We start from the raw sequence: 16936 nt of genomic DNA, 5'->3' as shown, positions 1-16936 counted from the left end.
TTTTGGCTTGATCGTGACCTTAGATTTTTTTTATCTTATTCAAATCAAGGGTGTAGAATGATACTTATCCTGAACACCCTTCTTATTGGATTTCTTTTATATATATATATATATATATATATATATATATATATATATGTGTGTATATAAACAAAATATCACTAGTAGATAGGAACAAAAAAAGTACTTGTATGTTTTTACATGTCTATTTGAACAAACATAATTTAAGTATAGTTCACAATTCACATCATGAGTTTTTGTATGTTCCAAATTCGTTGATGGGACCTAAGCTACAGGATCTGTCCTTAGAATTTTATGATAAAGCCTAAACACAAAACAATATCCTTTTCTTGGGGCCCTGGGAGTTAATTACAGCTCACACAATTCACAACCAAAACTCAAAATGTATGCCAAAATTCAAAGAATGTAAGGCAATTTGTCCCAGAGTCATAATTTTATAAGTATTATTTTATAGTTTTAAATTATAATATATTTATTTATACTTTTTACTTCAATAAAATAAAAGGTTCAATTTTATTTTCCTATGGTTTGCATAAAGTAGGATTGATCTGAATGTTCAGGTGTAACCCATCACACAACTCTTAACTCACTTTGTTTTCATACTTTGTTTTGGTAATTTTTTTGTTGGTTTTTTTTTTCAATTAAAAGAAATATATTAACTCAAAAAAAAAAAAAACCTTTTACAAGCTATAAAAGAAATACTTCCCTAAACACCAAAGGGAAGCAGCATCCAAACACTACAAGCAAAAAACAAAAAAAAAACCAACATACCAACAAGGAAAACAAGCTCAAACAAGCCTAAGCAACAAGACTATACCTCCTATCATCATCCAACCTAGCAGCAACAAAAAAAAAGGCTGTATTTGCCACTTGTCTAGGCGATATCTGACGATCCTCAAAAATTTGAGTATTTCTCAGTAGCCAAACCTGATAAAGCATCTTAGTCCAGATCATACAATCAACTATAGATACGAACTTGGTTGAGGAGAAAAATTGGCAAATTTAGTAATACAATATGGCAAAATTAGTAATACTATCAACTACATATACAAAGAAAGATTAAAGATAGTTTTTTGGGACCAAAAAATTGAGGAAAATAGATATACATCAATCATCCATATTGAGGTGCATGAGGCGAGAAAGGCGCGCCTCTTGGTCACCTCCTGGACTCTTGGAGGCGCTTTAAAGATCGCCTTGGGTGCGCTTTTTAAAATTAAGTATAGACCTACCAAGTACCAACCTACCTAACAGATTGAGTATATGAATGAGACTTCGGCAATGATATGCTGGTTCTTGGTTGTAGCCTTGCCGTGATGCTCCAGCCAGCGCAAGGACATGTGCGGCTATAATAATGGGAGTAGAGTAAAACTTTTACTTAGTTTTGGAATCAGAGACCAAAGCCTTGACACAAAGGCGTGGTTTGGTGCTGACAAGCTCTCGGGGAAGGACTGAGATTGCGGCTATTAGTGAACCATTAGGCACCCCAGATAGCGGAAGAAGTTCAATAAGAATGGAAAGCTGCAAAGCCCCGAGAGAAGATGGTCAAGACTCGAGACATGAAAATTTTAAGGTGCGACCCGAGGACGAAAATAATCTGATAGTTTATTACCTCAGGGGACTTTAGGTCCACAGTTGAATCTGATACGACCTCTTTTACAGCTGCAGCTACAGTAGAGAAGCACTTATTCCGATCTAACAAATCGCATAGATTCGGTTCATTATTCTTATCTTTCACAGTTTTCATCTCGGTCTCCTCGATTCCTCTTCTACTATAGCCGACTGCAAACTATAAAGAAGCTAAGTTAGAATGCAAGCATTTGGGGAAAACATGAGGAAAAGTAAATCCTGATTTCACGAGTACAGGCGGTAAATAGGTCTATTCAACCAAATTCAGCTCGAGTTCTATTGGTTTAGGTTATTATATGGATGATCACTCATCACGCCAAGTTTGGGTTAACATTCTAGGCGTATTAAGTTTTCCAGTCCCCACCCCATAGAAAATTGGAACTAAAATAATACATGGAATGAAGACAACAAATGTATAAAATTGCATGAAGCAGATACAAAATTTTGGCTCATAAATGAGTGCCTTAGCTAAAGAAAATTGTTTTAATACTACGACTAGAATACAACATTCCATTTGATTAAGTGGTTCTCACCAAAGCTCCAACCTATTTACAGTATAGAGGGTCAGATATACGCAGCCTTATCCTTACTTTACAAATAGGTTGTTTCCATTTGGCCCTTGAAACCAAACATCATCGGCAACTTTTATATGAATAGGTTAACATGATTTAATCAGCAATTTTGCTATAGTCCAACATAATCCAAAACCAAAGAACTATAGATCGTTAAGTTTGATACTATAAATCTAGAATACAACAAATTGTCAAAGCCTTAATTCTTACATATGGGGTCGGCCACTAATACAAGAGATCAATGGAGAAAATTTGAAGTATGCTTACCTTTAGAGGTGTAGAAGATCTACTGCTTTTGTCATCAACATAGTTGAGAACAAGCTTCGACACAGTAGTTTTAATTTCCTTTTCATTCAATATACAAGTAGCTTGAATGGGGAGAATTCGATGACACCAGCTGCAAAAAAAAGTTATATTAACTTTAGAAGGATGCCCAACACTATTATTAACAAAACATAAAATGAATGTAGTATTTGATGCACGGATTAAACAAGTGAAATTACTCGAGGTTAAATTGAGGCTAAATCTAGGGTGATTCCAATGTTGCATTGCACGATTTGATCTTATTTTGTCATCTGGATGCTGTTACATTCCCGATTTCTGCCAAACGCTTTTATTATCATTCCATATTACATTACACATACTTTTAGTTTTCGGCTGATTGGAATAACTATTTTAACTAAACGTTTAGAAGACAATATATAAATTATCACACACAGAAATAAGTAGAGCAGTTAATCCAAGCAAATACAGAAATTGAAAACTAATTTTAAGCTACTAAAAACATCACCTCCTAGGTTCACGCTTTACCTGGACAAAAAAGAAATTGGCAATGAGAAGATCACTGATACTAATCATTTCCGGCAAAAATTCAAAATTCCCCAAAAGCATGATTTAAGGCCTTTGCATAGGGGATCTCATCTTATAGGATCGTGTCATGAAGGGGGTTTTGGGGTTAAGTAATTAATTAAGGGTATTATAGTAATTACTAGTTAGTTGTTAGCTTGGGGTGCAAGCTACTTGAGGAAGGGGTTTTTAGTATAAATAAAGATAGAGGGAAAGGGAGATGGTATCCAGAAATTAGTATACACTTTGTATTGAGTTTTACACTCATTTGGGAGATGACAAGCTTTTCGAATTGTAACTATCGTTTATAATTGTCCTTTAATTACATTCAATCTTTCCATATACATTTACATTTTCATACAATTCATTACATTCATATACATTTTCTGTTCAATCTAGTAATTTCATCTTATGGCCAAGCTAGTCTATGACAATTGGTATCAGAGAAAGCTACTTGAGGGAGGGGTTTTTAATATAGATAAAGATAGGGGGAAAGGGGAGATGGTATCCAAGAATCAGTATACACTTTGTGTTGAGTTTTACACTCATTTGGGATACGGCAAGCTTCTCGAATTGCTAGTAACTATCGTTTATAATTGTCCTTTAATTACATTCGATCTTTATAATTGTACTTTAATTACACTTTGTATTGAGTTTTGGGTTTCATGCAAAGCTGCAACCAATAATCCAAGTACGCAAAGAATTAAGAATCTGATCATAAGAAATGCTAATGATTCATCAAAAAATTCCTCTCAATTAATCTGATCCTTCGTGCATTGAGTAAGTGGTCACTCTCAGATGTGGTCTCAAATAAAGCACTTGTTCTTGAAAAATCATTGAGTCTTTCCCAACTTTTTAACCAATGCCCTGTGGCCAGTACAATCCTTAATGTTAAGATCAGGGATTCTCCCTCCAACATTAGGCAATACGTTCCATAAGCATCTAGACTATATAGTTTGAATGTTGCGTATAAGTAGCTTTTCCGTTGGACAATTAACTTCCATCTCATCTTGGAATCATGAATTCAGTAGCCACTTAATAAAAAGGAACTCAGCATTTGTTGACATTTTCCTACAAGCCCATAATGGACATGGAGTCCCACAAGAACATTAATAGATATTAATCTTCAAAATAGCCCTAAATGAAATATTTAGGCATGCATCCTCAATCTGATTTTGGTAAACATCAAAGACTACAAAAAACCCCAAGAGATCTCCCTCTAGGTTTCTTCGCATTTTCACTAGAGTTCAGAATAAATCCTAGCAAGATAGGTTGATTAACAAACTTTTACTGGTGACTCCGGAAATGAACTCATAAGAACCAATTGGAACTACAAAAACCTAACAAGACGTCCTTCTTGTGAATTAAATACTTTGCTTTTTTTAGTGTACCATACACTTTTGGAAAAAAAAATTAAGTGTACCATTTCCTTATATAGACACATTTTGGAATGTAAAAGCAGTATTACCAATGTAACACTATATACCGACATGAGGGGTCACACATGACACACACTCTTCCTTTCAAATGGGCATGTTGGAACACTCCCATCTTTCTCATCATGTTGGAACAGTATTTCCTTAGATGTGTACGCACAGAGTCACTAGAACCAAAGCCGTAAAAGGGATCGGAATTTGGCGAGAGGGCAGCAGGAACATATGCACCATTAGAAATTGGCACAAAATTAAGCAAAGAGACATGCAGATGTGACACAATGCATGGTAGCATCCACATTATCCATGTTTGATCTGCTTTTCTTGTATATTTCTATTTTTGTTCATCAATGCATTCCTTTCTTAAAGATAATGTATACACAAGTATACAAATGCTCAAAAAGCTACATTATTGATGGTTTGGAGCAAAAACCGCAATGGTAAGATATATTAGTAGGCAAAAAACAAAGCATTGAAGGACTCCGACAAGGAAAGCATACTGGGGGCCTTGGATCATTATGAGTATGAAACAGTAGAGGGCATAACTTTAAAAAATGACTGATCTGAAGCACTTACAGTGGTCGTTTCAGTGCTCCTGATTCTAAGGATTGATTTATATCAGAGACTATGCTGACTGGATCAAACAAACTGTCTTTTGAAAAAATAAAGAGAAGCAAACCACTTCTTGTCACCTTCACCAACTTAAGATTAGAAGTTTCGTTGACAGAATTGTCCATCGTTTCAGAAGATTGAGTCTCAACTTTTGACAACTCACCTGCACAGAAAATAGAAACTTGAATCTTCCATATACAAACAACCCGAAGCTCAACTAAATTTATTAGTTACTTGGTTGGGCCTGAGGATTAAGAAGCTGATGCTTACTTTCAGTAGTTGTAGCATTGTCTCCCTGGACCGTGTCTAATTTCCTTTTCTTTACATTTTCACTAGACTCGGACCCATTCAAGTGATCACTACTACTAGGCACAATATACTGCAAAACAGTTTTAAAGATTTTTTTATTGTTAGTGTTCCTATGATTTGTACTTTGTGTTATTACAAAGTAATACAATAAAGTTGCGTTTGGGAACATGAATTTCATTTTAAATTATTGATTTCAATTATGAATTCATTAATGAAGAATTTGAGAATGACAAGGTTTTAGAAGTCATTCTCAAATTCTCATATTTAACCACTTTTATAACAATAGTGGATTTAACTCAAATCCAAATTTGAATTTTCTTTATTTGCCAAATACTAAATTTGAATCAAATCTATATTTTTAAATGAAATCATCATTTCCAAACGTAGCATTAATTGGAAATTCTCTTCATATACACATTACATTATTGTCAGCATCAATATTTGAAAATAGTCATGAAAAATCTCAAGATGCCAAACCTACTAAGGATGCAAAAGACATATTTTTCAAAAGACAGGAAAAAGCTCTCAACCTGTATAAGCCTAAACTGGCCTGGTACAATATTAGAATTTAAAACCATCCATGGTGCAACTTATACATTTTTGTGGGATAGATATATCTTGATCCATAAAATTAATAAATTGTGAATAATTAAGAAGGGACTTCCATGCATTTCAAAACAAATGCAAAACCTAGTTTTTAAAATAAATTTCAGACCAATAACACTGAAAATGTTTGCGGCTCATCTAATTGGCTTCCATGAGTTTCAAACTACGATAATGGTACAATCACCACCTCTAAATACTGTCTAAGAGTCAATGGTACTATCAGATGTAATATAATGTTTAACAGCTCTTGCTTCACAATACGACGGTCTTGAAAAGCCAGACTTGAGTAAAGATCAAATGCGAAAACAAAAGTAGGAAGTGTTTCCAACAAAGGGAGCTAGGGAGATCAATACTTGGTCACAAATAAAAAATGGGGCAGTTTTATGGGGGAAAAACGCACAATACTTCTCTGTAATCACATCAACATATCTTGCAAATTTCACCAGCTTAATAAAAACAATTTGTTAGCACTAAATTATTGTATTTAAGCAAGTATAATGGTGTATTCTGTGAATATAAAGTTAACATATAAAAGTGTTCACGTCAGATCTTCATGTACAAGACTTAAAACCTCTCCAATATGGTAGTGGAAAGAAAGCTCTCCAATATTCATGTCAGGCGTTTGAGTACTCTATGGATCCCATTTGAGACATGGTAAAGTTATCACATGTACACTATATTATATTCAACTAGGTGTTATAACTCATAAATTTTAGCTCAGATCTTCAGATAGTTACTTTCTATTGGAAGTGCAACAGAATAATGAAAGACATAGCGACAAAAACTGCTACGAGAAACAAAAAAAATTTACAAAGAGAAATCCAATTCAAACTAAAACGAGATTTTTGGCACATGTAAAGATCCCGCGAAAAATTACCTTTCCAAGGATGGATATTGCTTCTTTTGTAGCACTCTTCTCCCTCTCTGCAAAGAAAATAAGTTTTTTCTCTTAGAAAATTTCACCCAAGCAAGGAAAACAATAAACAATGGGTTGTAAAATATTTTAGTCATTGATGTTTACAATTGGAAGTATTTGAGCTAGAAGCTAAAATAATCATACGATATAGTTATCCTAATAAAAAGGTGAAGTGGAATAGAAACACCAAGAACATCCTTCTTTATCGACATGCCTCGGAGGCTTATAGAAAGTTTAGACTTTAGGTAAGTTGGCAATCGAGAATGAAATTGCGTAATTCATACCCAAAAAGGATAGCAAAAAGTGCTAAAGAGCTAGGAGAGCGCATGAGCGGCACTAAGATTAGTGGTTTAGAATTTAGATGATACTTAGCATTCCAATATTTCACTTATGAGTCTTTCAAGTTTCAAATAGCCATAAAAACAAGAAGTAATGGACCTTAAAATCTACTTCTAATTGAGAATCATGAGTTAACCTAGTGGTTGAAGGCTATCCTTTTAACTATTCACTCTACCCTTGTGATAGGGCTTGATTTTCACCATCAAGATGAAGGCTTAACTCCCTTTCCCTTGTACCAATGGGAATTCTATAGCCCCACCCCCAAATAAAAAAAATCTACTCTGATTTTGTTGAGCATATAACAAATGCCATCATTTAGCTTGCACATTTTTTGTCTAGACTAATATGGAACTAATATTTGTTCATCTACTAAGAATTTAAAAAAGAAGTCCATCACATCTCCACTGTCAAAAGCCCATATATTAATTAGACATCCCAGCTTCTAATCAAAATTTTGAAAGCATCATTAATGTTTCTCTTCTCCTATACAAATAAATCCATGAAGTACTTCTACAATATTTCCAGATGTCCGAATGATGAAAAGTAAATCATTGTCCTCATTCATAGCCTAAGCGTCAATTTCCTCAACATAACTATGATTCTGATACCAAAAGAAAGGGTTGGAATTCCTTTTGTAGCTATCATTTTCATATTTTCACCACCAAAAAAGCCATGCACTTAAAAACTTGAGCTTTAATGGAAAAACATATTTCATCATTGGGTATAAATAAAATTAGAAAAACAGTCTTACCGCAAAGAAACAAATTTGCAATTATTATAGTTTCAAAGTTAATAGAAACAATCTCTTCGTTATCACTCATAAAGTTGGGTACATCCAATCCCAAATTTGGCTTAATTATGACATCGGGATGGAACGACTGTAGTTTAAAAATATTTCATACTTCTACATTGGACATCCACCAATACGCAACATAGATTCAACCCAACTGGAAAATGGCATCAGGATGGAACGACTGTAGTTTCAATATTTCATAATTTACATCGGACATCCATCAATATGCAACATAGATTCAACCCAATGGCAACAACAATGTCAAAATCTTAATCCAAAAAGATTAGACTAAGCTGATGATCCTGAAAGTGCCTAGTTTCAACCTTGTTGTCACAAATCTACTGCTCACACTACTCCTTTATGCAGGCATGGGACCAGCAATCAGTGACGAGCACTCAACAAAATTTCACTTCTATAATTGTATACAAACTGTAATTCACCCGCACAATTCAAACCAACAACAACAACAACATTTCATCACCCGATCCCACCTAGGGTGGGATTTGGGGTAAGCAACCTTACCTTGTCAAACCAAATTAGGATAAATTAAAATTATTCAATAACCAACGAACAAATCAAATTAAACCACAATCCAAAAACTCAATTCATCTAGAAACGGGAACACATTAGCGTCCTGTTATCAATTTTGCAAATTAACATCAGATATTAATTAACATAGAAAAAAGGACAAAGCATCAATCATCTCAAAGAAAAGAAGTTAAAGTAAATGAAAGCTCACTAATAGGGCAGGTAATAAGAAAGCCAGTATGCGAATGTCGAAGGAGAATAGAAGGAGCGTTGTAATTAAAGCGAGGAATGCTTATGACTGCAGAATGTTGCTCCCATGGCTTCATTGTCTCTTTAAATCCTTCAATTTGTTCACTCTCAATTTCTTCTTCTTGTTGTTCTACTGATTGCTTCAAGTCTTCAATTTCAGCCATTTTCCTTCTCTAGTCGTTTAGTTTGAATGTTTAAATGTTTGATAGTTGATAGTTTGAGGAAGTTCCCAGTTTCGATAATTTTCATGTCTCGAGTGTTTTATATGCAGGGCCGTTAGGGCAATGTAAAGGCCTTGTCAAAAATAAATGATCTTCTTAATGAACATCTTTGGAGCGTTTGTTTAAAATTACTATATATGATCCACCATTTTAACCTAAGATTATATTTTGTGTTTAAAGAAAAATATATAAATTTGATAGGAATTACAATGAATGATTAACATAAGGTGGAGAGGAGTTAATTAGGAAGAAACTAAATAAAAACTCTATATATGAGATTTTGGTGCACTTAATAAGGACCTAAAACAAGGGTATACATAGGAGGAAATAAGGACAACAGTGGACAACAATAATACAAAAAGAAAATTGGGACAACAACATCATAAAGGGGAGAACTGCTGCATGCTAGTCCGAGCGAGCCCTATGCTCGTTCGAGTAGGTGCAATACAACACCTTCCTGGTCGAGTTTTGTCTTTTTGGGTGTCCCTATGGTTCCCCTTTGGTCCCTCGTTACTCTTGCCCCATCTATCCACTAATATTGTATATTGTACTAATGTACTAACTAGGTTCTCCATCATCCAAACCAAAGCTAATACTTGTACTCGTATTACTTACACTAACATACATGATTAAGACTCTTAATCTTGTCTTGATTATTTGGTGAACCAAGTCACCAATAATCCTAACAATTATCAAATAATGGTTTAAAATATACTATATTATTTTTATCTTTTATTTTGGTTTTCTAATTTATTCTTTTATCATGTTTTTGTTCTTGTTAACAAACGTTTCCAAGGTGTTCGTTAGCTTTTGCCTTCAAAATTAGCAAATCTTGTATGAGACAATCTTATTGCGACACAGATTCATACATGGAGCTCAAACAACAAATGAGTAATTAATATTCAATGTGATTGTTTTAAATAATTTAGTAGGTTATTCAGTGCAATTCATAACTGTTTCATAATGAGAACGTTTTCAATAAGAATTTGTATTAAAAAATCGAACAATTTGGGCATGAAATCATTCCCCGATGATACAAGTTAAAATGACTCTTCTAAATATCTAAAGTGGGTGATTTGATATCCAAAGCGTCAATCTCACGGTAATATCGTTTAAAATGAGAACGGAGTGAAAAATTAGCTTCATTATTTTGCCCCAACAAAAATCACCAAAAAGGAAGTAGATATCAGACCCACTAAGTACTTAATCATATAATTAATTAAAAGGATTGAAAAAATTTCATGTAGCATCCTTACAAAGATTTGTCACATGGAATAGTCAAATTGTTTAATTGCTATATTTATTGAATTAAATATCATATAATTAACTTAAAGGATTTTTTTACAAAAATTTGCTATATGAAATAATCAAAATGGTTAATCATCATACAATTAACTAAAAGGAATGAAAATTTTCATGTGGCATCTTTACAAACATTTGCAACATGAAATAATCAAGTTGTTTAATAATGATAACATTTTTTAAAAATAATAATAATTCTAATCTTAATACTAATAATTTCGTGCATTGCCTAGTACCTTAGCGAATTGGGCCGACCCAAATTAACGATCTCATTATGAAGCTGTCTCGTCCAAGACCAGCTGTAAATCAAATTGAGCCTTGCTTAGTGCCTTATCAAAAATATAAGCCAATTGAGTAGTGATGAGCATATAAGAATAAACAACACCACCACCTTGGATAACATCTCCAATGAAATGATAATTAACTTGTTTATGTTTTCGTATGATAATGAAACATTGAATTCTTAGCAATATGTAAACATATTGATTGTCACAAAAAATAGGACTATGACTTTAAGATAATGCACCCCACTAAGTTTAAAAGAAAGCCTTACAACCATTTCAGTTCATAAATGATCAAAGAAATAGAAAGATACTCTACTTCAGGAGAAGAACAAGAAACAATAGGTTGTATCTTTGTCTTCCAATAAATAGAAAGATGCCCAAATGACTTCGTGCAACTTTTATGCCTAACAAATATCTATTAGATCTAAGATCTTTCATGTGAAAGCAAGAACTTAAGTGAAACCATTACTAGAAATAAGAAGATCATTCACATACACAAGAACATTGATTTGAACAAAACCTTTTGTGTAACTGAAGAGTGGGTAATCAGAACCAGACCATGAAAAATATATCTATGATGAGATCAGCAACAAAGTCAGAAGTAAGGAGCGGATAATCATCACTATAATGCCCTGAGCAACCTTGTTTATGATCCTTATATCGCACAATCTTAAATGAACTATAGGCTGTCATGAATGCTCGCATCCTCCATTCAGAACCTTTCTCCTCCGCATTATTACATTGTATAAAATACTTAGTAGGCTCCGACTCAATTACACGAAAGTTTCTACTGTTAGATATTGCACATGCTTTAAAATTCTTCTTAAGGTGGTCTAACGAATTAAACTCTTCCCCCTATCCTAAAGTCACCATTTTCAGTCATGGAGTTGTCATTATTCCAGGTCTAACATGCATCAATCAATCTTTGATCAACCTCATCAATTCAAAGCCAGTCTTGAAATGGAGCGGTACGAATGGTGAATCTAGAAAAAAATCAAGTGCTGTCAATATTTACAGAAAAAATAAAATTACTTTTAACAATTTTTTATTTATGGTAATTGTCCATATATTCCTTTCCATTTTAGAGTTGAACAAAAAAAAAATGCAAATGTCTAATTTAAACTATTTTAATGAATTTAGACAATTACCCAACATAATTATCTATCAAAAAATAAATTAGGAGAGTTTTAAACAAATTTGATGAGAAAAAAAATAAGAAACAAGCATATATGAAATAATTTGCCAAGATCGATACGACGCTAAAAACTTAGATGAACGATGCAAACAACAAAGAATAAAACAACGTTTGATAATGTAAACTTGCAAAGAGACACAAAAATTTAAGGAGGTTCACTCAAAAATGGCTACGTCCTCCGTTGTGTGTAGTTTCTATTTATATTATATCAATGGAGTATAAAATACTCTTACAAATGAAGTATTACAATTGTGTAAGAGATAAAACAAAAGGCTATATGTTTGGCTTAGGGGTTGTGTTTGATGTTTGTTTGAGTATGAGAGCTCTATTTATAGTACTAAGTACATTCATTGACAATTGCTCATTTAATACATGCTTAATATTGAATAATGAATGATATGAAACAGCTCCAAGAACTTGAAAGGTCGAAAACCAGCATCCTAGGCAAGTCAGAGGAATCGCTCGACTAAAACAGAGAGCTCGCTCGGTCGAGCGAGTTACAGACTACTTCTGGATGCATTCTGTCTGACCGCTCGACCAACCCAAAGAGCTCGCTCGGTCGAGCTACCATCAGACTTTCTCTGTTAGATTCTACTTGAGCAAAGTATCTTCCAAGACCCTTTTCACTTCTTCATTAATCATCATTAACACCAATAATTCACATGAATACTTCACCACAATAAATCACACTTAAACACTACAAATATTAAGTTAACGTAATCACCCACATTACCATACTCATTGGATTCCAAACCCAAGAGTTACATATGAATGCACACATCAATTGTGCACTCAAGTCACACCATTTATAACAATATATAATATAAGAACACTAATGAGACACTAAGAAAGAGTAAATAGGGTGTAGTAGGCAAGTAGGTAAGTGGCGTCCGGTCTTAAGTTTTCCAAACAAAAAAGAAAAGCTGCACACAGGATTTGAACATGGGTTGTTGAGGTTATTACAATCAAGACTTAACCAACTCATTTAACCTCTTCTCTTAGGTCTACACTACTAGCTATTAGTATAAATTATATGCTGTCAGTTGACAACATTGCTGGGCCTTGCATCCGTCCCTGTGGAGCACTATCCCTAATCGCTGCATCTAGAGCTTCTCTTTTTTATCATCCTCTTCTGGATCAGAATCAATATGCTCATCCTCCTAATCTAGAGAGTCAACCTCATTGGCTTTCTGGCTACCCAAGTGAGTTGGAGAAGTAAACTAATTCATATGTTCATTCATGTAATTTGGGTTTATTAATATTTCTGTAAATGTGTCATGACTTACACTAGGACCCGATTATGAAAATTCCATGCTAGACACGACTTCTCTCGCATTGTCTAATTTTGCAACCATTTTAACATACATCTCCATTGCCGTTCCACGAGCTTGTAATACCGCATAAGCAGGACCACTTATGCTTTCATCATTCCTAACCGGAACTAACATATTTTTTCCTATCACAGGATATTTCATCACCATTTTTAATTCATAAGAGTTCACGATCACAACCAATAACATCATACATTTTGCTAAGAAATACCTCAAAAGTCATATGTTGACGATGGATAAACATAACTTAATTCAATCCACCATTATACACCACATCGACCTTCTTATGACTAATTTCCCCACCCTAATACACTATAACAGGGTAATGATCTATTTCTGCACACATAAGCATGTTACTAACATGATGCCACACACTTTTTTGTATACAAGCATGAATAAGTGAATTATCAATGTAAAAATTAATTTACTTAATTGAAGTATAACAACACTAATGAGATTATTCAATTCAATTATAGAGTTAATAACATAAATATATACTAAACACATTAAAATAAGCTAACAAATTGATGAACTTTTCATTGAAGCATTTCACTGAACACTTAATATGCATACAAAATAAATAATATAATTCAACTCTAATGGTATAAAATCTAAGCTTAACATATGAAATTAAAATAATACTACAACTAACTAATTCATTACAGCCAAAACAAGAACAATCATGATAATAAACATCAAATTATAAAATCGAAAAAAAAAAGATGAATTAGGGTTAACTTTTACCTTGAATTGTTAATGAAATGAAGAAGTAATCAAGAAGAAAGAATTTAATGTAGATGATTTAAAGTAATTGAGCGAGTATATGAGTGGGAGTAAAATTTGTTTTTTTTTTTACTTGGTCGACAGAAGAGAGGAAGGAACGAAAGAGCTGCGCGTGAAAATGAAATCTGCTTTATTATACGCTCAAGCAAAACCGCCCTTTGAGATGACGATTTAATTATAATAATTTTAAGGGCCGACCCTAAGCAAGTGCAAAACGTGCCTATGTCCAAGGCCTCCTAAAAAATATTAGTTTTCAACTAGTGTTAAGGTTCGAACTTTTCTATATATATAATTGTTTAGGGGCCTATATATAATCTTTCGCCCCGGGCTCTAATAACCTACGGCCGGCCCTGAATTAATTTTTTAAATGTTATAACTAAATCGCCTTTTCAGATGGCGGTTTTAGTTTCCATGCTTTATTTTTGCTTCAATTAGAAACCCCCAACTTCACACAACGTTTTAGTTTGGATTTTACAATCAATTGCTTTTTAAGATAGCTGTTATTAAAAAAAGAAAAAAAGGGTTGGACTGGCTGTCCTATGTGGACAGTACTAAGGGAGTGCAGAATGGGAACTATTTATCCCATTAATATTATTAAGGGAAATGGTTCTTCTAAAAACTATAATTCAGAATTTTACCTAAAATTTTAATGTTATTTCTAAAATCGTTTTAAAAAAGAAAATGAGTACATTTAAAGCCCATCTGTTAGTATGTCAGCCACATACATGTCATTAAAAATATCCAACCATTAGATTGAGGTATATTATGATATAATTAAGGATAAGACAGTAGAAATGTTCATAAGTCTGATTGAAAGTTTTGCATGATCTGAAAGATAGACTATGTTTCCTAGGCTATACCCCTTATGGTTGAGTGAAACCACTCACTAACACCCTGATATTTCTATTTATACTTCAGACGCCATTATATCCCTCCATAAATAAGAGATCTATATCGTTCTTTCTCCCTCTTGCTGAATATCCATCTTTGTTCTTAACACCCTATTGCATTTGCTTTATTTTTTCAAAATTCTCTACATACATACACCTCAAATTTTTATGTGATAGGATCAAATGCAAACAACTTTAATCAGATACATTTATTCCATTAGAGCTTTCTTTTCAGGGATACAAAGAGTATCATCCAAATAGACGGCCATTGGCCATCATCTATAAGTTATCATTCAAAGCTATAATACTTTGTTTTTTTGAGTTAAGTAAATAATGGGTTTTATTGAATAAAGTTGTGACTGTTATTCCTTTTATCTCTTTTTGTTTCATCATCATCATCCTACTCAGTGTATCTGTAACACCCCAGAATTTTTGAACCCTTAACGAAACCAAAACCGTAAAGGACGGGAGGAAATTCGGGTGTTACATAAAAGAAAAGGAAAAGAATTTGGATAAATGTTAATATTAACTTAAAAAAAATGAGTGGAAATTTCGGCAGCATCTGCCTTAAAACTGTGCGCCTTTGTAGAAAAACAAAAGTTATTTAGAAGCTAATAAAGTAAAGGCACCAACGACTTATCAAAACTATGTCACGGCGGAATGATTCGTCGCCGACTTCTCAAATCAACATGCCAAGCATGGATCGTGGTTCCAGTGTCGACGTTTGCGTTTTAAAAAGACTTAACTCCTTAAAACCATACAGAGTTATAAACTACGCAGCAGAAATACAAATATACGAGGGAGGACACAAGGCCTCATAACAAAACATATACAACCAAAGTTTACAAAAGATAACAAGAGCTACAAAATCGAAAGATAGCGGTATGACACAGGTTATGCTTCGCCCTCATCACTCTCCCCAAATGCAATGCAATGCAAAAGAAGCTCCAGTACCTGCTACGCCTGTCTATGATCCTCCTGCTGCTCGACATTAGACAAAAGGCCAATGTGTCATAGCAGGACAATCATAGAAAGTCAACAACAATCAAACATAAACACAAACACGTACACGTCAGTAACTAGCATCAAATATAATAAGGCCAACTAATAGATAACATTATATTATAAAACAACATAAGATGATTTCATAAGACGCAAGCACAGATAGTAACCGTTTATCGGCCACTTATACTTCTTAATTTCATTACGTGCTTTCCAACCCGAACCATGTGTTCTTGGGTAGAATGCAAGTCTTCACGCTCCTCTTTTCAAACATAAACTCTTGCAAAACACGTATAGTTCAACTTGACCAAGGCATTAACAGAATACCTAACACATGACCTTATAGAGCTTGTCTATCTTAAGGTAAGTGTGATCATAGTCTGTAATACCCTTGAGGTAACTTAACTTAGGCACACTTCTCACTAGCATAAACTATTCTATCAATATGTAGATGTTCTATTAATGAGTAAATATTCTAACAAAGAGTAAACGTTCTATCAACGCGTAAGCTTTCTACCAAAGAATGAACCTTCTATCACTAAATAACTTTCTATCACTGAATAGTTTTCTATCAGTGGAACTTTTCTCTACTTCCTGGTATAGTGACACGGCCAAGGGCGTTATCGGCCACCCGGCGCCCATGGCAAAGTATGAGCTCATGCCCCCTCCAGCTGACCCTCTCGGGTCCTACCTTCGGGAAAAACTAACACACTAGGGTACTAAGCCAGTGAAGAGGCCACCATATTGGGGTTTGCAAGGCCCGCATGGTAACACCTCGGTCAAGGGGCGGTATCAGCCACCCGGCACCCAATGACCCAAGCATGCTCATACCCCCTTTACGGTGGTCCCGTCGAACCTCACCTAGGGGACTACTAAATCAACCGGACATAATCCAGTTGAGTCACGCCAGCTAATCATAATCTAATACTTTATCAGATGGGAATAACTTTCACTTTCAACTATTAATGAGCGCCCTGGGATAGCAGCGCGCCAAAACCCACTAAGCCACTCAATAGAATATGAAAATTCACCTATAAAGGAGTCATTCTAACTCCAATTAGGCATAATCTAATTCTTA

The 16936-nt window shown here is 34.1% G+C and overlaps 1 protein-coding gene across 1 annotated transcript; it reads right to left on the bottom strand.

Annotated features, from left to right (window-relative positions):
• Positions 1–988: 988 nt before the first annotated feature.
• On the bottom strand, positions 989–9140 carry LOC130823120 (uncharacterized). Its single transcript, XM_057687738.1, has 7 exons — positions 8813–9140; positions 6903–6949; positions 5381–5489; positions 5075–5273; positions 2487–2616; positions 1631–1807; positions 989–1539 (listed from the first exon to the last, which is right to left on the bottom strand). The coding sequence occupies exons 1-7, from the start codon at positions 9012–9014 to the stop codon at positions 1393–1395; spliced, it is 1011 nt and encodes a 336-aa protein (XP_057543721.1). The 5' UTR covers positions 9015–9140; the 3' UTR covers positions 989–1392.
• Positions 9141–16936: the final 7796 nt, after the last annotated feature.

This window comes from Amaranthus tricolor, chromosome 9, assembly GCF_026212465.1.
Source record: "Amaranthus tricolor cultivar Red isolate AtriRed21 chromosome 9, ASM2621246v1, whole genome shotgun sequence".
Classification (NCBI taxonomy): Eukaryota; Viridiplantae; Streptophyta; class Magnoliopsida; order Caryophyllales; family Amaranthaceae; genus Amaranthus; species Amaranthus tricolor.
Note: the sequence above shows the minus strand (reverse complement) of the source record. Positions and strands in the feature narration are given on the sequence as shown.

Bases quoted from the DNA above. Each gene is read 5' to 3' on its own strand.
- LOC130823120 (XM_057687738.1), bottom strand. From the start codon at position 9,014: ATGGCTGAAATTGAAGACTTGAAGCAATCAGTAGAACAACAAGAAGAA. The intron at 6,950-8,812 runs GTGAGCTTTCAT...TTTTCTTTGCAG, and splicing joins TCTTATTACCTGCCCTATTA to AGAGGGAGAAGAGTGCTACA. The intron at 1,540-1,630 runs GTAATAAACTAT...GGGGCTTTGCAG, and splicing joins TGGACCTAAAGTCCCCTGAG to CTTTCCATTCTTATTGAACT.